The 23,810-nt window shown below is 36.5% G+C and overlaps 1 protein-coding gene and 1 long non-coding RNA gene across 2 annotated transcripts; both read left to right on the forward strand.

Moving 5' to 3' along the window:
• Positions 1-5,733: 5,733 nt before the first annotated feature.
• On the forward strand, positions 5,734-6,627 carry LOC113354575. The gene is made up of 3 exons (XR_003361961.1): positions 5,734-5,805; positions 5,937-5,974; positions 6,580-6,627. It is a non-coding gene; the product is annotated as an uncharacterized LOC113354575 (long non-coding RNA).
• A 13,088-nt stretch (positions 6,628-19,715) lies between these two features.
• Positions 19,716-23,060, forward strand: LOC113349553 (protein ENHANCED PSEUDOMONAS SUSCEPTIBILTY 1-like). Its single transcript, XM_026593523.1, has 3 exons — positions 19,716-22,050; positions 22,358-22,537; positions 22,692-23,060. Exon 1 carries the CDS (start codon positions 19,893-19,895, stop codon positions 21,264-21,266), a length of 1,374 nt encoding a protein of 457 aa, XP_026449308.1. The 5' UTR covers positions 19,716-19,892; the 3' UTR covers positions 21,267-22,050; positions 22,358-22,537; positions 22,692-23,060.
• Positions 23,061-23,810: the final 750 nt, after the last annotated feature.

Here is a 23,810-nt window from a genome sequence, read left to right on the forward strand (position 1 = left end):
TGCGAGAATGTCGCAAGCCATATCCGAAAATAAAGGACAGATTAGCTGTTATCCACTATGAATTTCCCTATAAATAGTCGTTCAACTGAGAAGAAGGGGAGAGATCTTTTTTGAGTAAGAAACAAGTAAATAGGAGAGAGAAAGTCTAGAGCAGAGGTCATTCTTGATTCTTTTATCTTTTCTTGTAAGAATATTCAAAGATTGATCAATAAAATTAAGAGTGTAAATCTAAAAATGAGTTGAGTAATAATGAAATCATATGAGGGGTGTAGTGTGGGATTTCCTGCAACTACATAATGGCGCTAGAAACAGAGAATTGAAGATCGAAAGTTGAAGATTGTTGTTGAGATTTTTCAAATCAAGAAAGTGATTAAATAAATCAGTGAAACAGTTAAAAGAAAAATGATTAGAATCAATGAATATGACAAAAGATTGGAGTGTAATATGATAACAAAAACGATGGTTAATGAATTCCATGAAAACATCAAAGGAAGAATACATAAACGAAATTTTGAAGGAAGGAAGGTTATGGCGGTAAAAAAGACATCCCCCTTGAAAGATTGGGAAAAGCAAAAAAAATTACATTCATGGGCGGCAGAAATACCAAAAGAAAATTTGAACCACACATCTCCATTGGTTATTACAGTGCCTATTACGCGAAAAGAAAAGGAGACAGCAACAAAATCCACGGGAGAATGGATATTGAACAGAACTTTAATCGATACAGGAAGTTCAGTGGATATAATATTTTATCATGCATTCCGGGGAATGGGATTTAAAGATGAAGAAATGTCCAGTTCAACATATTTTGTTCATGGCTTTGGAAAATCCAAAACAAAACCTAAAGGAGAAATAGTGGTACGAATTCCTCTAGGAGAGATCGAAACACATGTAACACTATGCGTTATGGATATGGAATCGCCATATAATATGTTGCTAGGAAGACCATGGATACATGTAATAAAAGCTGTAGTATCAACGTTGCATCAATGTATTAAATTCCCCACACCAAATGGAATAGGAGAAATCAGAGGAGATATTGACAATGCGAAATTATGTCATCAAATTGAAGTAAAGCATTATGAAGGACAAGCAAAAAGGAAACAATTTCGCAGAAAGTTGGTAAAGGAAGCAAAGAAAGAAGAAGAATTTAGAGTATATATGATAAGGGAAAAAGAAGGCAAGGGAATACCCAGCGAAATTTTGGAAGAAGAAGAAGGACCTGTGAAAACAATAAAAGAACCAACACCAATGGGAGAACCCAAACCAAGTTACACTACCGCAGAACCAACAAAAGAGATAAACGTTGGGACTATAGAAGAACCACTAATATTGAGAATTGGAACTAAGATGGATGTAGAAGAAGAAGAAAGAACTATTAACCTTTTGCGAGAATATAAGACATTTTCGCAGGAAGCATGGATGAGATACCGGGAATAGATTCATCAATTGCATGCCACAAGTTGGAGATTAACAAAAATGTGAGACCATTTAAACAAAGAATAAGAAAAATTGCAACAACTTACCATTCCCAAATAGAAGAAGAACTACATAAAATTCTTGATGCGGGAATCATAAGAGAAGCTAAATACCCAGAATGAATAACGAATATGGTCATTGTCCCAAAGAAAAACAAAGGAATAAGGATTTTCATACACTACGGGAAAAATATACATCTACAACTGGAGATTTACAACACTTCGCTATACATCGTAGAAAGTCCTATGTTTTACAACTGGTTTCAAAGGAAGAGTTGTCGTATATCATCACTACCAACTCTTAGGAATAAGGGGTTGCGCTAAGAAAACAAACGACAACTCCTTTAGCAAAACTGTTGTGACGACATTTAGGTATAAAAACTTTGTTTCATAAGTGTAGTGACTTAGCCTATCACAATTCTCACAAGTGTTGTTGAAGAACACAAAAATATGATAATGAAAAATACGTTAGAGGGGAGATTCGAACATGAACCTAATGAGTGGATGCCTAGCTCATCAACCATCCTTACAGTTCACAAGTTTAGTTTGATTTTTTTTTTTAATAGAAACGTATAACAACACTTATAAGTGTTGTTGAAGTTAAAATATAGAATGTGGGAAAAAATGAGGTTTGGGGGATTCGACGGCCAGGTTTCGATCTTGGATCCGGGTACGCATACAATATGCAGAAATATGATTTTTTTAATGTTTCGTAGAATATCTCGAAGGAATCTTACCTGTAAATGGAATATTCTGATGGAATCTTATCTGTAGATTGGTGAATTCATCGTTCCTATAAAGTTTTCGACTTATAATAGTCCACTCTCGACCAACTATCGAGATCAGAGCCTGGTTCAGTGTCTAATTTGTGGTGTGTTTAAGGTTTCGGAGAATATTCCGATGAAATCTTACTTGTAGATGGGTGGATTCATCGTTCTTACGCAGTTTCCGACTTATTGTAGTCTACTCGCGGCCAGATTTTGAGCTCGTAGCCAGGTTCAATGTCGAAGTTAACAAATTTGTGGTGTGTTTAAGGTTTCGGAGAATATTCCGATGGAATCTTAGCTGTAGATGAATGAATTCATCGTTCTTAGGAAGTTCAAACCGACATTGAGCTTCAAATTTATCGATTCGATGATGTATCATGCTAAGTTTGAAGTCAGAACTCTCCCAAAGCTTCATGATTCATAGTTTCTATGTCGTTATACCATATTTGAAGTTCGAATCGACTCTGAGATTCATATTTATCGATTTCGATGATGTATCATGCCAAGTTTGAAGTTAGAACCCTCCTGAAGCTTCATGATTCATAGTTTGTTGGTCGTTATACCGAATTTGAAGTTCGAATCGACATTGAGATTCATATTTATCGATTTCTATGATGTATCATGCTAAGTTTGAAGTCAGAACCCTCCCAGAGCTTCTTGGTTCATATTTTCTATGTCGTTATACCATATTTGAAGTTCGAATCGACTCTGAGATTCATATTTATCGATTTCGATGATGTATCATGCCAAGTTTGAAGTTAGAACCCTCTTGAAGCTTCATGATTCATAGTTTGTTTGTCGTTATACCGAATTTGAAGTTCGAATCGACATTGAGATTCATATTTATCGATTTCGATGATGTATCATGCTAAGCTTGAAGTCAGAACCCTCCTGGAGCTTCCCGATTCATAGTTTGTATGCCATTATGCCACATTTGAAGTTCGAGTCGACACTGAGCTTTATATTCATCAATTTCGATGATGTATCTTGCTAATCCTAGTTAAAATAAACCGAAAGCAAAAAAATAAAGCACAAAAGCACAAATCGAAATCACAAAAAAAGAACAAAAAAACATACAAAGAGCTTCATATTTATCGATTTCAATGGTGTATCCTGAGAACCCGAGTCTTCCGGTGTGAACTAAAGCTACTTCATGACATGTATGGATAGTCGAAATTACTTCACGACTTATGTGACTAGTCGAAATTCAATCCGGAAGCACATAGAGAAAGCACAAAGAAACACACAGAGAAAACACACTTTCCTTGATCCGTATGACAGTCTCAAATCAAATCTCCACCGTCCAAAGATATCCCTAATCCGTATGACCGTATTTAAATCAAATCTTGGCCGTTTAAAGATAGGTATATAGAAGATCAAAAGAAAATTTCTCACAGTTTTTTCATTTTCCTCTCTTATCTTCGTCTCTAACCTTATCTTCCGCCTCCCTTGCAAAAGAAAACCCTAACTCACCACAGAATCTATTTCTCGATCACTCTCTTATGTAAAAAAACTTACGGAAGTTGTAGATCGGTTCTTTCAAATTGCAATGGCTTCTTTGAAACTAGGGTTTTCTCAGTGAATCGTTAATTGAGTTAGAAATGGAGAAATTAAAGATGGGTTTTGTGAACACAATATGATGAGGAAGAATTAGTGATTGATGTGTGAGTTTTGTAACTTAAATTATGCAGTAAATTGTTTTTGAATCTCCAAGTTCTGTTATTGATTTTTGTGTTTTTTTTAGTTTCTCAGGAACCCTAGTTCCCAATTTTGTTTTGTAACTCTTAGTTCCTTCTAATTTTGTTTTGAATGGTCTTCCTTTTTAGCCATTTGAGGTCTAATTGCGGTCTATTTTATATTTCTTCTGTCTTCTAAGCTCCCTATTTTGAATCTGATTTGATTCTTATTTCCTTTACATCAGGACGGAGGAAGGCTTAAAGTCTAACTTTCGGAAGGACTCTCTGAGGATTGCAGCTTAGATGTAAAACCTGTAATTAAGTACAGACAAAATGGCGTTATATTTTAACACATGGATAGAGAGAACTCAATCACTCATTCAGGTATATACTGACAATAAAAAGTAGCTTCAATTTACAAATCTGTTGTATTTCTGATGTGTTGGTATGATTTTAATGTTGGAGGGGTGTTTTGGGTGTGAGAAGGTATTGACTGTTTGATCTGGGTTGATACAGAACACCACCAAGCTGGTTGGAGATTTCTTCTCCTGAGGTTGCTGTTGGAATCGGTCATGATCTTATATCCACCAGGTGTTTTTGCTGGTAATATCGGTCATGATCCCCACATACTGTACATGCTTGGTGCTGTGCAAGTCTTAGGTATCCTTGACAAGCTAGATGTGCTCCGCGTTAACTGCTTACAGAGGGTTATCTTTGTTTTTACGAATAAAAGTGCTTTTTTACTCCAAAATTGGTATGTTATGTATTCAGCTTTTTTTTTTGGGTTCTGTTTTTGATCTTAATTTTCGTTTATGATGAACAGTTTGATAACCTCTAAGTATGCTGTCACTTTCCTATGGTTTTGATGAAGGATACTGATGTTATGGTTGCTGTCGTCTGCGGTTATGGGATGTTGGAAAACGTTGAGCTTGAGTTCTTAAACAGGCTGGAACTCATGTAATTGTTACTGAAATTGATCTTATCTGTGCTCTTCAAGCTTGGATGGAAGTTCTTCAAGTCTTGAACTTAGTATGGGATTGTGTATCATTTACATGTCTGCAACAGTAATAAAAGCATAATTGTGAGTACTATTTCTGACGACTCTTCTCTTGCGTATTTATTTGCAATGTTGAGGACCATGAGATTCTGCTTTTAAAGTAGTAACCCACCATGTTTATATTCCTTTTTCAGGTATTTGATCTCTCTTGGCTGGTTATCGTGGCTGTGATGATCATCTTGAAGGTGAAGTCTCAAGTCTTTTAAATTTATTTTAAAAGTATTCTCAACAACTTATTAATTTCCTCTATGAGTGCTGATTCTGTATATGCTTTTCTGCTTCCCGGGCTACGCAAATCAGATAGTGTCACTGGGTAGGAGAAAGTTCAGCACAGATTTTCAGACTGCTAAAGACGTTGATGTTCTTTGGATTTATAGTGACGGTTAGCATCCTCTTTATGTTTGTGAATCTTAAAGTTGGTGACATCTTTGCGAGCAAAGAGCACAACAGCTGATCCAAATGGTACCCCTTTTCTTCTCTTATTGACATGAGAAACAAACCACACAGATAGATAAAGTTATAGTTAATGATTTTCTGATACCAAATTGTGTAAGAAACCTATATGGCCTTTTTATTTGTTGTTGTGAAATTTTAACTGCTGTTTTACTAGAAATTCAATCGTGGTATATGATGCAGCATTGATTGATGAATGGAGAATACACAAGAAGCAAGTTATGGCTTCATGACCTTGCTGGAAGTGAGAGATTAGCCAAGCCATACTTTTAAGGAGATCCGCTGAAAGAAACTCAAATTTTTAACAGATCCTTATCTGCACTGGGAGGTGTGATAGCAGCGCTGGCGACCAAAATCCCACATATTCCTTTCAGGTCATCTTTTATGAGGATATTGATGAAGATACAAATTTAATATTGTTAATTTTGCTTGTTTGATATGATTATAATTTTCTACTTAATGCCAAACTAACATTCTGATTTTTGAATATTCCCAATTTGTGCAGGAATTCAAAGCTCACTCACTTGCTCCAAGATTCTCTAGGTATTTTTCATTCTTCCCTAATTAATTTTGAAGTTATTGAAACTGGACTGAGGATTGAGTTTCTCTATTGCTTATATTGCATATGCCATAATAATTACCACTCCAACTAATCACATCAGCAATAACATCCCATGGAAAATTTTCGGCCATCCTTTGACTTTATAAGATCCCATGGAAATTTTGTCATGAGAACAAAAACAAATCAACAATCGCTGCTACGAAATGAACATCCAATTTTCTTAACCATTAGGACCATAATGTAGCTTACAATTCCAAAGTGGAAGTCCGTGGCAGCCCGCTCTATCAATATGTAGTTTTTCCATTTTTGTTATTACTTCATCTTGTTTCAGGTTCAAGCTGTTGCATGGAATTCACATCTACCTAATTATTTTCTTAGTGTGTTTACTTGACTCTTGCTATGTGAGCATTCCCACATAGCAGAAAACTGTAAATACAGTTGCAACAACCTAGTATCACTGATCTGAAAGCCTAACAAATGCAAATATGTGGGAACCTAGGATGTCTTTGATGAAAAACTTAATGCTTGCAGAAACTTCAGTCTGATTTTTCAGTCTCTCATATGTGGTTCAAACTTTGAATTGTAGGGTGACAATTGCTTTTCAATAAAGCAACAACTTGTAACATACAGAAGCAGCTGTATACTGGAGAATGTGGACCAAGTTGAAGAAAATCTCTTGCCATGAGTCTCGAGTCCAACCAACCATCTTCAGCATCAGTTTTCAATAGCTGGTTGTATATGAATGAATAGTTACTCTTTTGTACTTTAATCAGCACCTAGTTGTTCCATCTATGGAATAAATTTACGCACGTACGATTTATATGATATTTTTAGTCATGTTCAAAGAATCTATCATTTTATTTTCTTTCGTTGCGCAACACACTTTCATACAAGGTGATTTGAAGTTAGCTAGGTAATGCAATTGGAGTGGTAGGTTAACTTGAATGAATGTAAATGTGCTACACTGGCATGTTAATGTGAATGTGAAATACTTTCAGCAATTCATGCAATTCGGTTTCAGCTATAATTTTTTTTTTCAAAATAGTTTTATGCACACAACTTCTAATAAGAGTTGTATTCCATATTTCAACTACACATACCAAAGGTTGTGAAAAATGTCTTTACGACATAACCAGGTGCTGTCCAAGATAGTTCGACAATTCATACAAGTGTTGTGCAAATATTATTCATAATACTGGTAATTGTTGTTGTATATGTTTCTACGATATACTACTTATGTTGTCCACGATTGTTCTACAATACAAGCAAGAGTTGTGTTAGGTTATCAAAAAAAATCGAAAGAGAATCACAACATTGACAAACTATTGTCGAACCATGAATTACATCACCCTTTACAACACTTGTCATCCATTGTAGAAAAACTTGGACTTTCTACAATACCCCCGTTCCACAATGCATGGAATGGAGTTTTCGTAGGGGTACTGCAACTCTTATCTTGTGTCGTCAATGATGTTTTTTCCCGTAGTGATAGATTTCACTGATTTAAACAAAGCTTGCCCTAAAGATAGTTTTTTGTTACCAGATATTCCTCAAATGGTGGAATCCGCAGCGGGAAATGATAGGGTATCGTCTTTAGATGGGTACAAAGGGTATAACCAAATCCCTCTCGCTGAAGAATATCAAGAACATACTTCTTTCTTCGCCCCTAGAGGTTTATATTGTTACACGAAAATGCCATTTGGTTTGCGAAATGCGGGAGCGACATACCAAAGAATGGTAGAGAAGGTGTTTGCAAAATGGATACACAAAACATCAGAAGTATATGTGGATGACATGTTAGTAAATAGGTAAAGTAGCTAAAGACCATGTACAGGACCTGAGGGAGATTTTTGAACAAATGCGGCAGTATAACATTAAACTGAATCCTGAGAAGTGTATTGTTGGAGTTGCATCGGGAAAATTTTTAGGCTACATTGTATCAAAGGAAGGAATACAGGTTGATCCAGAAAAAGTGCAAGCAGTTCGTGACATGCCAACACCAGCAACAATAAAAGATGTACAGAAGTTGAATGGACTTCTAGCTTCGCTGGGGAGATTCATCTCGCGATCATCAGACAAATGCAAATATTTTTTCGATATACTCAAGAAGGGTGCGAAATTTAAATGGACAGATGAATGCGAAAAAGATTTTCAAGGGATCAAAGAACATCTTATGAATACAACTATTTTACAAAAAGCAGAATCAGGAAAAGAATTATCTTGCGACGACGTCGCATGCACTAAGTGTTGTGTTATTGCGAGTAGACGCAGGAGTGGAGAAACCCATTTATTACATTAGCAAAACTTTTAATACTGCCTAGAAGAATTACTCAAAGATTGAGAAGTTAATCTTAGCATTAGTTTATGCATCATTTAAGCTCCGCATATATTTCCAAGCGCATAAGATAAAGGTATTAACAAAAGTACCAATTGAATCAGTGATGAAGAATTCTAAAAGATCAGGAAGAGTGGAGAGATGGAATGCACAAGTAGGCGACTTTGATATTAAATATGAAATTTTGTCTTCACCAAAATCACAAGTTGTTGCAGATTTCTTAGCAGAATTTCCTTTAGAAGAAGATGAAGCGGTAGAAGAAATGATGGATATAGAAGAAGAACACGGAGATCCAAAAGATTTATTAACAGAACCAAATAGATGAGAGATATTGGTAGATGGATCGTCTAATGGAGAAGGTAATGGAGTTGGAATTTTTTTAATTTCGCCAGAAGGAATAAAGATGGCTTTTTCATTCAGATTGGAATTCGCATCCACTAATAATGAAATGGAATACGAAGCTGTGATAAATGCCTTAAAATTCGCAATAGAAATGAAACTAGAAAATGCCAGGATCACTAGTGATTCACAGCTAGTTATTCGCCAAATAAATGGAGAATATACTACAGATGAACCATCCTTGAAGAAATACAAGAAGCTCGTTGAAGAATTGTCAGCGAAAATCCCAAAAATAAAATGGAGGCACATTTCAAGGAAGGATAACAGACTCACAGACGCTTTTGCTTTCATCTCAAGCATGATTACAGATCCAACTGCGAGATGCATAAAAATACAAACACTTCTGTCACCATCAATCAATAAAGAAGAAGAAGTGGATGTGATGATAATAGATAATGAAGAAGAAGAACAAATGAACAATATCGCAGATTGGAGAACGGAACTTCATGCATATTTGGCGAAAGGAGAAACACCAAGAAATATATTGGAAACACACAAGTTAAAAATCCGAGAAACAAATTATGAATTAAAAGATGGGTTTCTATACCGAAAATCCTTTAATGGACCATCACTCAGATGTTTGACACGAGAGGAAGGAGAAAAAGTGCTAAAAATGTTACACAGTGGGGATGCTGGCAGTCATAGCGGGGGAATATCTTTTGCGCATAGAGCAAAAATGCAAGGCTATTACTGGCCATACATGCACGAAAATGCAAAACAAATATCAAGACGTTGCGATGATTGTCAGCGACATGGAAAGAAAATACATGCACCTGGAGCACCATTATCATCTTCAACCAGTGTGTGGCCTTTTGGAAAGGGGGCTTATATATTGTGGGGCCATTTTTACCAGGTTCTGGACAAAGAAGATACTTAATAGTCGCAACAGATTATTTCACAAAATGGACAGAAGTGAAGGCAGTACAACATATTCGCGACAAAGATATCTTTACATTCATATACGAAAATATCATTTACAGATTCGGAATTCCTGCGCAGTTGGTATCTGATAATGGGGAATAGTTTGAAGGACAGAACATTGAAATGTTACTTAATGCATTTAAGATAAAATGTGGAAAGTATACTACTTTGTATCCATAAGCTAATGGGCAGGTAGAAGCAACAAACAAAATAATCGCAGATATATTAAAGAAGAAATTGGAAGGACATCACAGAGCATGGTGCGAACAAGTACATAATGCAGTATGGGATTATAAAGAGAAAAGCTATTGGAATGCTTCAACAAGTACATAATGCAGTATGGTGCGAACAAGTACATAATGCAGTTGGGCGACTAAGGTAATAAGAACTCTCCCAAGGAGTGCAGATCTGATCAAGGCGCCGAGGTACACGGTTGAGTCAAGAGTGCCAGAGACGTTTGAAGCGTACTTTGCCATTCTTGACAAGTCTTGGCTTATACTGCACTCGGCCTGAAGAAAACCCCACTTAGGGTGCAGTCTCTTAACCATAAGACGAGATCAATGGGTTTTCGCATGAGCGTGCGAAGACGTCATGCGATTTCGTCGCAAGACGTCAATGTCATGGGGCTTTATTTTCGCAAGAACATTTAGACCTGTCATATTGTCGCAACATTCCTGAAGAGGCCATAATACAAAAGAAAAAAAAGTTAAGGCAAGATCAATGGGTTTTTGCATGAAAATGAAAGGACGTCCTGCGATTTTTCGCAATGATAAGAGGTGGCATAATAATACCTTTAATTAGGAAGGCAAAATAAGACCACATGATAAAATAAAATATTCATAAGTATTCTTAACAGATTATTTTTTCGGAAGAAAGATAATGAGAGGAAAGTATGGGAATCAATAAACAAGAAACATTATCTTTCTCACCAGCAAAATACTAAAAGGGAAAATTTATTCCAAATTTGGTTGAAGAATGTTATTCGCAAAAAAAAGTAATAACGATAAGACAAGAAGCTCATGCTTCAATATTAATTCCAGTAGAAGAAGATAATAAACGTTCTTCGCCAATGTTCTCATTATCGCAAGATTCTCCTTCATTTTGATTCTGATCTTCGCCCTGATTAGCACCTTGATTTTCGCCAGCAATTGCTTCTTCAAAAGAGATTTCTTTTTCGTTCTCATTTTGATTAACACCAGCAGATGCTTCCTTAGAAGGAATTTCTTATTCATCTTCCAAGAGATTATCCTCTGCACTACTTTCGTAATCATACTCACTATCATCAGGACGAGGAACTTCATCATCATCTACTTCCAAAGGTTCGATTGATGTAGGAGGAAGAGATTTAGACAATAAGATATCATTTACCAGGACTTCAGCTCGGAGATGAACTTGACGAAGAAGTGCTCTCTGATGATTCCTATCTTGAGTATCCTTAAAATAAGCAAGATAATCAAGTCTTCTTTCTGCTCGGTCGCGAGAACCAGTAAGGGCATAGACGAGCAATGCATTTTCTTTGCGAATTTTGGCATATTTAGCCTCCAAAACAGAAATGGAGGAATGAAGATTCTTCTCAGACTATGCGAAAGGTAGAATACAAAATTTCAATAAGATGAAGAACTTAGAAAGATATGACAAAGAAAAGATAGCTAAGGCAGTCAAACTATTATGACTACCTTCCTTTTGCGAAATAAGGTGTTGAATCAAGGTCAGGCAACTATTCTCCTAACGGCCCATTGCGTCCTCAAATTTATCTCCAACTAAACCTTTAAGTCGAGACTGAAGATTTTTCTCTTTAGAAATAAGAAAGGCATTTTTCTTCGCAAGAGAAGAATAAGATTCTTCAAATTTGGAATATTGTTCTTTAAGTTGATTCGACTTTACACTTAAAGCTATTCTACCTTGAATGAGTGGATCTCTTTCAGCGATAGATGACTTTGTTACTTCTTTAAGTTCATTTCTCAAAGAGCGAAGAGATTGCTCTTGGTCATCACATACTTTCTAAAGAATGCTAAGTTGTTGCGAAGATATTGTCATCTTGTTTAAACAAGTTCGCTTCTCTTGAGATAAGGTTTTATTATCATCTGATAAAGTTTCCATCCCTAAATTAGCTTTAGTTAAAGAATAAGAAAGGAGAGATACTTCATTACTTAATAAATATTGCCTCTCAACTAATTGGGTATTTTCATTGGTAAGATTATTTATATGATCAAGAGAATATGAATAGAGGTTATCTAATTGGTTATATTGATCCATCAAAATTTCTTTATCAACACGGGCTTCTTCAACAGCATATTCAAATTGATATATCTCTGTTATTCGTTTCTGGTTTAAGGCTTAACATGCGAAAGAGGGATTTCAAGGATAATTAAATATGGGAAGGATAAAACCATTAAAAGGGAAAATTGAAGACATAAATAAGAAAATCATACCTCTCAATTCATCATTCTTCTTGCGAAGGTTGTCAGGATCCAACAAAACATTCTGAAGCTTTTCATTTTGGAGACGAAGAGCATTACACTCTTTTTCCAAAGTTGTCTGCGAAGTAGCTCTGTCAGAACCTAAATGCTTCCTCAGAATTTCGCAAACATTAGACTTGACAGGATCAATAGAAGACTTATTTCCATCATCCAGGACTTCAGACAAAACTTTGAAAGCAATATCCATTCCTTCCACGGTTTTTTTCGAAAGAGGAAGAGACTCAGGTAGAGAGATGGCAATGATAGAAGGTTGAGAAACATTCTCAATAGGAAGAGAAGAAGTTTCATTCACAGAAGGATCAACAGGGGGGGGTTTCAATCATTGAAAGGTCAGCTGAAGAAATGAAATCTGAGGCAGCTTTTTCGCGAATTGGAGATAATGGTTTATCTTGCGAAGATGTCGCAGGAGATTTAGAAGAGATAAGTAATAGGAATGGAACAGAAGTTTGAACAGTTTTAAGGTAGCGAGATTTCTTGAGAGGTTTATTGACATCCTTATCAGCCTGCGAATTACAATCCAGATAAGAAACAGAGGCAACAATATTGTTATTAAAAAAGGATAATGTTTCTTACTACCATCTCATTCACAGACTTTCTTTTATGCGCAACAGTCTTATGCTGCGGTTTGGGAATATTAGGGTTCTGAACTGTAAATTTAGTGTTGGAGGCGCTTTTGCTGAAATAACAACAGTATGGGAATCACATAAACAACATCAAATAAGGCAGTAAACAAGATCAATTTCAACGAATAACATAAACAACATTAAATAAGGCAATAAACAAGATCAATTTCAGCAAAACCCATAAAGAAGAAAAAAGAAAACTAACCTTGATGAATCCATGGAAAATACTAGCAGGAAGATTATTTCGAAGAAAATTACGAATGATGAAGATCTGCAGAATAAATAGTTTGAAGATGAAGAAGAACTTAAAAAGATTGAAGAAGAAAGAAGAAAAGTTGCAATAACGGAATTTGCAGAAGAACGATGAAGTTGCATAGAAAATAAAAAGAAAGAAAAAGAGAGTGAGAAAGAATATATATAGAGGGAATTTTTCCTCGAGAAGATAAACACGATTAATACGGAAAGATATAAGCGGTTAAAAAGCAACGGTTACAAAAGACGTGTCAAGAAATAGATGGAAGAAAGAATACGTGTGATCAATGCATTGATACGAAGAGATGAACAGCTGCGGCATTTCTCACATCATTCTCTACTTTGCAGAGAAGATATGAGTAGAGGCAAGATGTAGGATCAGAATCTCACAACTGGAATATTTCAGCGAAATTATCAACAACACAACACAACAGCGTCGCAGAACAATTTCAGAAATGATATAATAAACGACGTCAGCTAAAATCATGAGAAAGACGTGATGATCCAGCGAAAATTAGAGAGTTTGCGAGATTAACATTTGTAAGGTTGCGAGAATGTCGCAAGCCATATCCTAAAATAAAGGACAGATTAGCTTTCATCCACTATGAATTTCCCTATAAATAGTCGTTCAACTGAGAAGAAGGGGAGAGATCTTTTTTGAGTAAGAAACAAGTAAATAGGAGAGAGAAAGTCTAGAGCAGAGATCATTCTTGATTCTTTTATCTTTTCTTGTAAGAATATTCAAAGATTGATCAATAAAATTAAGAGTGTAAATCTAAAAATGAGTTGAGTAATAATGAAATCATACGAGGAGTGTAGTGCAGGATTTCCTGCAACTACAATAGATAATCATTTTTTGGTGTTTTTGGTGTACTTTTTACTGAAAAACACTCCGGACTTATCAAAGTTTATGAGTGGACCATAGGCTTTATTAAATATGTATATTATTTTGAGAAGTTGTATGCACTCTTTTATAACAAACATAAGGCAATGATCGGCGAAAAAAGATGGGAAATAGGCTCACTTTTTGGTAAAAGCTTCACATGAATTTGCTTATTATGTTCTTGATTAAGGAGAAGTCGAGAAAACATTTTCATGCAAATGATGAAAAGATAATGGTCTAATGGATCCTCTTGTCTAAGATCCTTGGAAAAGAATGAAAAAACTTTCAGGAGAGATCCATTTAATACCACAGCTATAGAAGATGTCTGATTAAGTTGCAATAACTGATTATTGAAACCAAAAGATTGCATTGCTTCAAGCAAAAAGTCCTAATTAACCCTATCCAAGGCTTTAGACATATCTATTTTAACTCCCAAACCTCAAGTTCTAGTTTTTTTTTTTCTTTTAAAGTATGTATAATTTGATGAGTTATTATGATATTGTCAGAGATCTATCTTGGGGATAAAAAGGAAACCTGAAAAGGGGAAATGATATGATGAATGAAGGGATTGATTCTATTTGCTAGTAATTTTTCTATGATCTTGTAGGTAGTATTACAAAGCCCGGTTGGTCTAAAATGACGAGGGTTCTTAGGGTGATTTGTTTTCAGAATAAGAAACAAAAAAGTTTTATTTCGTCAGGATGAATTATTCCTCTTTTAAAAAAGTCTTGGATTGTTTCAGTAACTTGGTCCGTAACTATACCTCAATTTCGTTTGAAAAAGCTAGCAGGGAAACCATCAGGCTCTGGAGATTTGTTTGGTTTCATTTTTTTGAGAACCTTTAAAATTTTAGCTTTAGAAGGAATGGTTAAAAGGAATGGTTAAAAGCAATGAGTTATCTTCTTCTGAGATTACAAATTTGATATCATTAAAGATAAATTCATGATTAGAGCTATCAATAAGGTTCGCATTAAAAATATTTTGAAAGTAATCTGAAAGCATTATATGGATTTCTTTTCTGTCAACTAAGTCATTTTCATTTTTGAGACATTCTATTGTGTTCCATTTCCTTCTACGCAGAGTGACAGTATGAAAATATTCAGTGCTTTTTTCTCCTAAAGCCACTATATTGTCTCTAGGTTGTTGCTTTACTATTTCTTTTTGGGTATCGTATAATTTTTCTAGTTTTTGCATTTTCAATTGAATTTTTTGTTCTATATGATGTTGCGAATTACTAGTGGACTTAAGATTCTCTAGCTGTTTTAATGTTTTTTTAATTTGTTTTGAAGGCAAGACAAAAATGTTTTTCTTCCGGTCTAGCAGTTGGATTCCGAAATTGTGCAAATTTAGAACCTGATTCGTAAGTAAAATTTTGCTAAGGTTCCTTAATTACATGGACACAGATTGTTCTTTTTTCCATGTGTCATATAGCTTAAATGTCGATTCTAATTGTTCATACTCCCGATCAAAACAAAGAGGACTATGGTCAGAACCCACTGCCACTAAGTGTGTTAAGTTAGCCCTAGGGAATTGAAGATTCCATTCAACACTAGTAACTGCTCTGTCTAAACTGTCTTGAATGTTAGCAGTACCTTGCCTATGATTATTCCATGTATATATATCTTTCTTTAAAACCCTAGATCAAAAAGTCCTGCTCTTTCCAATATGTTTTAATAGTAAGGACTGTCATTCTTGTTGAAAGGAAGACCATGCCTCCTAATTTTTCAATGGTTCAAATCTCCTAGAACCCATGACAAATTTTGTTTATCTGCTTATGTTGATGTTTCTTCTAGAAAATCCCAAATTATGTTCATGTTCCTAGGATAAGGACCGGCATAAAAACATATAACAAGTCATGTTTAAGGTACGTATATCTTGAATTTGTACATTCGCTGCCTCAAATGTTATTTTTGCTTCACTCACTTACTCTTACACTTAGTTACGCCCCTCTCTCTCTCCCTCTCTCGTGGTAAGCAATCTTTCTTGAAGATAGTTCATCGTAAAGACATCTACTGAGTGGCTGATTTGCAACGCTACTAATATCTACGGACTTTAGACATTTAAACTCTTCTGCATTTTGGTTGTAATCTGCGTGTAGTGTACCAATATATGAACGATTTTTTGGGACCATGGTTTTATTTTGGGTAAAGACATTATAAGTAAATCTAGGTCACCCTTTATCTAGATATTTATATTAATACCTAAATTACCCTCCTGATTAATTTTGGGTGATGATTAGTTAGTGTTAATAATAGTTAGTGTAATGATCAGTGAGATGATTAAGTTAAAGATAATTAGTGAGATTAAAAAATCAGATGATTTTTTCTTTAAAGAAGTAGAATTATTGAGAGAGTAAAGTTAGAGAAGATGAAGAAGGAAAACATGAAAAACGGCGGATTTTACCAACCACAACCGGAGGAAGGGTATTTGGGTACCCAGGTAGGCTTCAAACTTAGATAATGTTGGTTGAATTGCTCCAAACTTTCAAAAAAAATGAAATTTTTTATGTAGATTTGGGCCAGTTCGGTTACCATATGTCAAGAACATGTAACCGAACACACCTCAAAGTGTAGTTCGGTTACGTTTTCCAAACACGCAGGTTACCGAACTCGCTCGTTAATGGAGGTTTTTGTCGTACAGTGTAATGTTCGGTTACCTAGGATAAAATGGTAGGTAACCGAACTTTGAAGCTAACAATTTATTTGGGTACATCTTGTGTGTTCGGTTAGATCGCAAACTTCAACGCAACCAAGTTCCCAACCGAACTGCGGGTTAAAAGTAACCTAGTGTTAGAAGTTCGGTTGGTTCGCAAACTTCAACATATTTTGCGAATCAACCGAACTGGGCTTATATATGCATATATGCAATTACGCAAACGTTCGATTACTACGAAATTTATTTCTTGGCGAATAAGGTAGAGTTCGGTTACGAAGTTTCAAAGGTAGAGTTCGGTTACAAAGAAAACTTAACATTTTTGCGAACGAACCGAACTTGTGGACTTCTCATTATTAAAGTTCGGTGTTATCCTTATTTTGAGAAGGAACCGAAGTTATGGACTTGTGTTGTTCTAATACAAGGAGTTCGTTTAAAAGTATTTTTTTGTGAATCAACCGAACTCTGAGTTTGGTTAAGAAAAAATTAATTCGTGATAACCGAACTTTTCTCTGAAAAAAACCTCCATTAAACCTCTCTGCAACTTCCATTTTCAACTCATTTTAATGATTACTTCTCATTTATTCAACCAAAAACGAATGAAAAGTAATGGGTTTGTGAGAATATCTTTGTTAATGTTTTAAATTAAACTATATATATAGTGGTAGTGGTGGTTGGTGGTGGTGGTAATCGGAGGTGGTGGTGGTAATTGGTGGTTGGTGGTGGTGATAATCGGAGGTGGAGGTGGTGGTAATCGACGGTGGTGGGCGGCGGTGGTGGTGGTAATCGGTGGTTGGTGGTGGTCATAATCGGAGGTGGTAGTGGTGGTAATCAGAGATGGTGGGAGGTGGTGGTGGTAGGAGGTGGTGGTTATATATATATAGGTGGATATTGGGTTGATTTTAAATTAAATTAGGTTAAGGGTAGGTTAGTCATTTCAATGCTTTAGGACACCCCTTATAACTATAGGGAAGGTGGCCTAATAAAACCATGGTCCCCTCAAAAAAACACATGGTCCCTAAAAAATCGTTCCAATATATTACACAGCCAAGCCAAGGCCCGAAATAAAGGTTTTTTCGGTTGTAACAGCCAAGCCAAGGCCCAAAATTACAAGTTACACCCCGAGTTAGAATTCGTCAGGACTAATTAGTATTAAATTGATTAAAAAAATGGGCCGCGAGTTACAACTCCAAAGGTGTCACTATTCATGGACAGAAACTCCAACAAAACAAAATGTTCACAAAAACCCCATTTAACATAAACTGTCTATATTATCCTTTTAGTTTAAATCCCCCCAACAAAAACAAAAATCAACCCCACTTTTAATTTTTATTATATTATCACCAACAACAACCCACCACTAGGCACACCACCGACCACCATCCGTCGTCGACCACCACCACCGATCGCCGCCGACCACCGCACCACCACCACCACCACTGCGCCACCACCGTCACCAACCACTATCGCCGTCTACCACCACCACCGACGACGACCACCGACGACGACCACCACCGCCGCGCCACCACCGTCGCCGTCGACCACCACCAACCAACCGCCACCTCCACAAAAAATGAGTTTCATTGATCAGTGTTCAACAAAATGAGAAAAAAATGATGAAACCAAACAGAAAAAATGATGAAACCAAAATTTGGTTTCATCATTTTTCCACATATTGTCATTTCACCAACGCAACTTCAATGATGAAACCAACACACTGACTTCCAAGTCAGGCCGAATAAACTAGGAAAAAATCGGGTGAAACCAAAATTTGGTTTCATCATAAAAGAAAAAAGAAGGAAGAAAGAAGAAAAAATGAAACACAATAAGATGAAACCTACCACCACCGTCAATTGCACCACCCACATTGCCGCCACAACCACCACTACCGTTACCTCCTCAACTAAAATTAGTTTCAACAAAAAACAATCCACCTGTGTCTCACCATTAAAAATTTGTTTCCTAGAGATCAATATTCAACAAAATGAAAAAAATACGATGAAACCTAATTAGGTTTCATCATTTTTCCTCGTATTGTCATTTAACCAACATAACATCAATGATGAAACCAAACACGCCAACTTCCAAGTCAGGACGAATAAACTAGGCAAAAGTCAGGTGAAACCAAAATTTGGTTTCATCATAAACTTAATTTTCATCATTAAAATCTTTGGTTTCATGATAGAAAATAGGCAAGATTATGAAGAAACCAAATTTGGTTTCATCATAAATTTACTGTTTTCACCAACCAAAACTGTCAGAATTGATGAAACCAATTTGAAGGTAATTGTGATAGTTTTAGATGATAGAAGGAGGAGTCAGAAGTAGTATTGGTGGGGGATCTGACATGTAGTGGTGGGGAAAAACAGAAGTAAGAGGAGGTGGTGTTGTTGATGGAAAATCAGGACGTAGAAAGAGAAGAAGGTGATGATGGTGTTAATGGAGGAGACAGAGGTGCTGTTGGTGGCGGATCTGAACATAGCGGCTGGTTTGGTGGTGGCGAAGCTACTGTTGGTGATAGATCTGAACATAAAAGTAGAAGAAAAGAGAAGGAGGTGTTCGTGGAGAAGATGGAGGTGTTGTTGGTGACGGATCTGGAAATAACGACTGGTTTGGTGGTGGCGGAGCTATTGTTGGTGATAGATCTGAAAATAAAAGTAGAAGAAAAGAGACGGAGGTGTTTGTAGAGGAGACGGAGGCGTTCATGAAGGAGACGAGGGTGTTGCTGTTGGTGGTGACGGAGGTGTTGCTGCTGGTGTTCGTGGAGATATTTGTTGCTGCTGGTGATGATAGTGGTGGGGAGAAGAAGACAGAAGAAAAAAGAAAAAAGAAAGAAAAGAAGAAGAAGAAGAAAAAAGATAAAAATGGTATGTTTGTCTTCTTTTTTTTTAAGTAATAAAAATTAAATTTACTCATTATCACTTGATATGGGGTTTTTGTGTCACCTTTTAATCAAATGGCTTTTATTTATTAAAAATAATATGACTGGATTCTTTGTACTACTTGTTTGGTCACCACGGTGTTTTGTGACTAGCTCTGTAAAAGAAAAGGAAAACAAAAAAAGGCATCACGTCTCCATCTGTCCATCACAATTTTGCATGTGGCCGACCAGATCCACTAAAACTCTGCTTTGCCAACCTTAATTAATCAGCGAACCTAATCAAAAAAATAAGGTAAGATAATATATATACAAGTGATTAGCTAATCTTTATCTAATTCCATGATTAACAGTCTACTAAAGAGTGTTTGTGTCTAGAGACAATCAACAATTTACATCTGCATATTTAGTTTTTCTGGATCAAATCCTTAAGTTTTTGAAGCTAGTACTCGGTCGCCCAGAGTAAAGATGAGAGAATGAGTTCCGTCGATGTTCGTCGTGTTTCTACAACTAATGTCCGACCAGCGAGTTACGTGGATAAACAAGCCTCCGACACATATAAACGGATTGATTTGAATCCCATGGATCTAATATTCCTAAACATTCCATATATGCAAAGGGGTTTTCTCTTCACTAAGCAACATGAAGAAGGGAAGAGCATCAATGACAAGATTAGTCATCTTAAAACTTCTTTGTCATGTACCCTCGATCATTTCTTTCCTCTAGCCGGTCGCCTTGGAATCGAAAAACATGAAGATGGTAATATGATCTCCGTTTATATCGACTGCAACTCCGAAGGTGCAGAGTTTGTCCATGCCATTGCAGACATATCCGCGGACTTCATCCTCCCCCCGACCTGTATTCCTCAAACCATCATTGATCGATTGTTTTTGCTCAATGGGGTAAGAAGCTACCAAGGTCAGTCACAACCTTTACTTTCCATTCAAATAACTGAATTAACCGACGGCATCTTTATAGCGTGCAGCGCCAACCATTGTATAGGTGATGGTACGTCATTTTATCATTTCATTAATTCATGGTCAGAGGTCACCAATTCTTCCGGTTATCATACTTCACGTCCTTCTCCAGTTTTTGAGCGTTGGTTTAGCAAGGAAACAGATTGCCCTATCCGTCTACAGCTCTCTTCCTTTAACGAATTATCGGCAAAGAGAAATCCGAACGGCACTGATGGTTTTGTGGAGAGGTGTTTCCGTTTCACTAAACCAAACATTGCAGCGTTAAAAGAGAAGGCCAGTTTAATTATGGCAAAACAAAATAAGGTAATCTCTTCGTTACAAGCAATACTAGCTTTTGTTTGGACGGCGGTTATACGCTCCAGGAGTTGTTTAAATGATAATTGGGATGAAACCCGAGAACTCGAACTGAGGCTATTGATGAATAACAGGACTAAGTTGGTTCCGCCATTACCAGAAACATACTTTGGAAACTCGATAGTAAGAGGAATCGCAACTCTGGAGGAAACTGAGCTGGTCAAGAGGGGATTCGGTTTCCTGGCTTCGGTATTGAATGAGGTGGTTAATTCCAACGATTTTGAAAAGAGCAGAAGTTTTATAGAATCATGGATGGAGAAACCTTTAATAATGAGTCCTGGTGTTAGCAACGCATTTGTGGCACGGAGTTCCCAGTGGTTCAACATGTATGGAAACGATTTCGGCTGGGGACGACCTATTGCTGTAAAGACCGGTGCAAATGGCATGTTTAATGGAATGACTACTGTCAATCCAGGACCAGTTGAAGGAAGTGTCGACATTGAAATTTGCCTTCCAAATGAGGTCTTTAAGGTTATGGAGAATGATGCTGAATTCATGGAAGCCTTTTCATCATCTTGACCATTCTCTTCCAAGTTGAGGATTAATAATTTAATTTATTACACTCTTCTGTAATATTTCGCTTCCTCAAAGGAGCAAGAAACAGAATAAATGACTTAATTTATTACACTCTTGTGGGTGTTTAGAATTCCAAGCTCCAAATTCTACATGCTAAATCTGCGAGTCACTCTTCAATGGGTCTAAGATGAACACCTTTTCGATGAAAGTCCATATGCGCCATCTTCTTCTACGTGTACGTTTTAATCACTTGATTACTGTCGACAGTGGAAGCAAAGTAACAGGAGAAACGAAATGTTGAAAGTATGCCGCATCATCTTCCGCAACCAAGTGCGGCTTTTTTCTATTGTTTAGCAAAAATTCAGAAGCTCAGACTCATGGATAGTGCCAGGGGACAGGGACACCCCCACTTGCTTAAAAGGAATAAATGTATTAATATAAAAACAAAAATGTCCGTCCCTCCTTCAAAAAAAAAAAAAAAAAAAAAAAAAATAATGTGACATGCAAGTTTGTATAAACCATATAAATAATAAGAAAAGGATTTTTTGGTTTTATTTTATTTGTGAGATAGAGAAAGGCGGCATGTAAGAAGTTGCCTTAGGTAGTGGTAGACCCTTCAAGCTCAAATCTGTTCCTTCAAAAAAATATCTCCTTCTCTCTCAATCATTCAAAAAGTCAACAAAATCTCCATTAACAAACACTTGAAGCTTCATACTTCTTCTTCTTCTGAATATGGATGGGAATGGGGATGATCTAAGAATGAAGCTATTGTTCCTTGAAAATAGAGGTGAGTTCTTCGCTTATTCTTACTGTTTTCCTCGCTTACCTTCTCTGATATTTAATTTGCATAATATTTATCAAGTAGACAAATTTCAAACTCACATCGCATAGAATAAATTATCGTCCCAATTGTTTGTTCTTGTTAACAAAGTGAATTTGCAGAGAACATGGTGATCGTAATAGTCATTAATTGTGGCATTTTTGAGTCAATCTATGGGTTGTTCTAGTTTCATAAGAGTTTCTGGTTTTTTCTTACACTCCCACTACACCTTGCTTGCTTTTGATGAGTTCCTTCATTTGTGTCTTCTTTGCAGAAAGTCTGGCAAGACTTTTGTTCCCAAATGAAGCACAAGTTAGAATAGGAATTACAGAAGTCGATGACACTGTGAAGCTTCTCCCATTGTATGCCATGAACTTGAACGAAACTCCATTATCCGTTTCTAAGGAAGAACAAGTTGCTCTAATTCATAGGATAACTACGGTCTCAAAATCTGGTATTTACATTTAATAACACCCCATTTACATACATATAATGTAAAATGCATGATAGGTTAGCAGATGAAGAGAGGTGAAAATTTTGAATAATTAACTTTGTGAAAATTTCATGTGAAACCATAGCTGGATATTTATTTCTAACATGGAATGCAGTTGAGCTTGGAAAGCGTTATTTTCCTCGGTGCAATGAAGTACTCGATAAAATAATGGAGTCGGATGAATTATTAGAGCTCGCCGGTTATAACTCTGACATCCCTGAAGAGCGAGTAATAAAGAGGAAGAAGTTTATGGAGCTACAAGAGATGTTGGAAATGGCATTTAACCAAGACAAAGAAGACACCATTTCAACTTCGTCATCGAGTTCCATCTAACTAAGATAATGAAACCTTTCATATCATGTTGTAATAATTACATGGAGAAAGTCATTTATGTTGTACTGTTTTTATGCAACGAGTGACCTATAGATGAGTACACTTATACTTAAATTAGCCAATACTGGTGTGTACATATTTCATCATCAAACACGTGTATACAGAAAGACACGTGGAGAGCATGCGGACAAAGTCATCAAAACATGATGACACACGCTCATAGCCAAGAAGCCCATCCCGTCGACGTCGGATCTTTGCCCGAACAAATCTAAGGGAAGAAGTTAAAAGATGTATCGAAAACACGATGTACTGCGGAGCACCAAATAACTCCCGAAGAGTTACTTTATCTCATCCCAAAAGAAGCTAAGATCAACGGTGAAGAGAAGATTAACTAACATGGATGTGACAGGGGAAGAAGACGCTTGTCTGACACGAGCATGCGTCTCAACTACCCGCATTAAACACTCTGAGCAGTATACGTGTCGATCAACCCGTGGAACGAACGAGGATGACTCTACGTGATCAAGTAATGAGCGAAGATCTCCGCGTGATGGACACAAAACACAAGAAGATAAGGTTCCAACGGCCCTCAGAAATGGGTCCCACACTCTAACCCTATAAATACCCCCTCTCCACCAAGAGTGGGGGATGGGAAAAACGAGGGAGAGAAGGAGAGAGAGAAGGATTGTGAGTGTAAGCTTTTCCTTTACAATACACAGACCTATGTCAACTCCAAAGTCACTCGACTATATCTGTAATCATCAAGTACATAGTGAAACAACAACCCCGTGGATGTAGGCCTTAGTGATGAACCACGTAAATCCCAGTCTTATTTACATTTCAGCACTTTATATTCGTCTAACGCTCCATGAGTTTTACTTTTATACTTCGTTTTCTTTAT

The sequence above is a fragment of the Papaver somniferum genome, chromosome 2 (assembly GCF_003573695.1).
Source record: "Papaver somniferum cultivar HN1 chromosome 2, ASM357369v1, whole genome shotgun sequence".
Classification (NCBI taxonomy): domain Eukaryota; kingdom Viridiplantae; phylum Streptophyta; class Magnoliopsida; order Ranunculales; family Papaveraceae; genus Papaver; species Papaver somniferum.

Coding starts and splice junctions, on each gene's coding strand:
- LOC113349553 (XM_026593523.1), top strand. CDS start 19,893: ATGAGTTCCGTCGATGTTCGTCGTGTTTCTACAACTAATGTCCGACCA.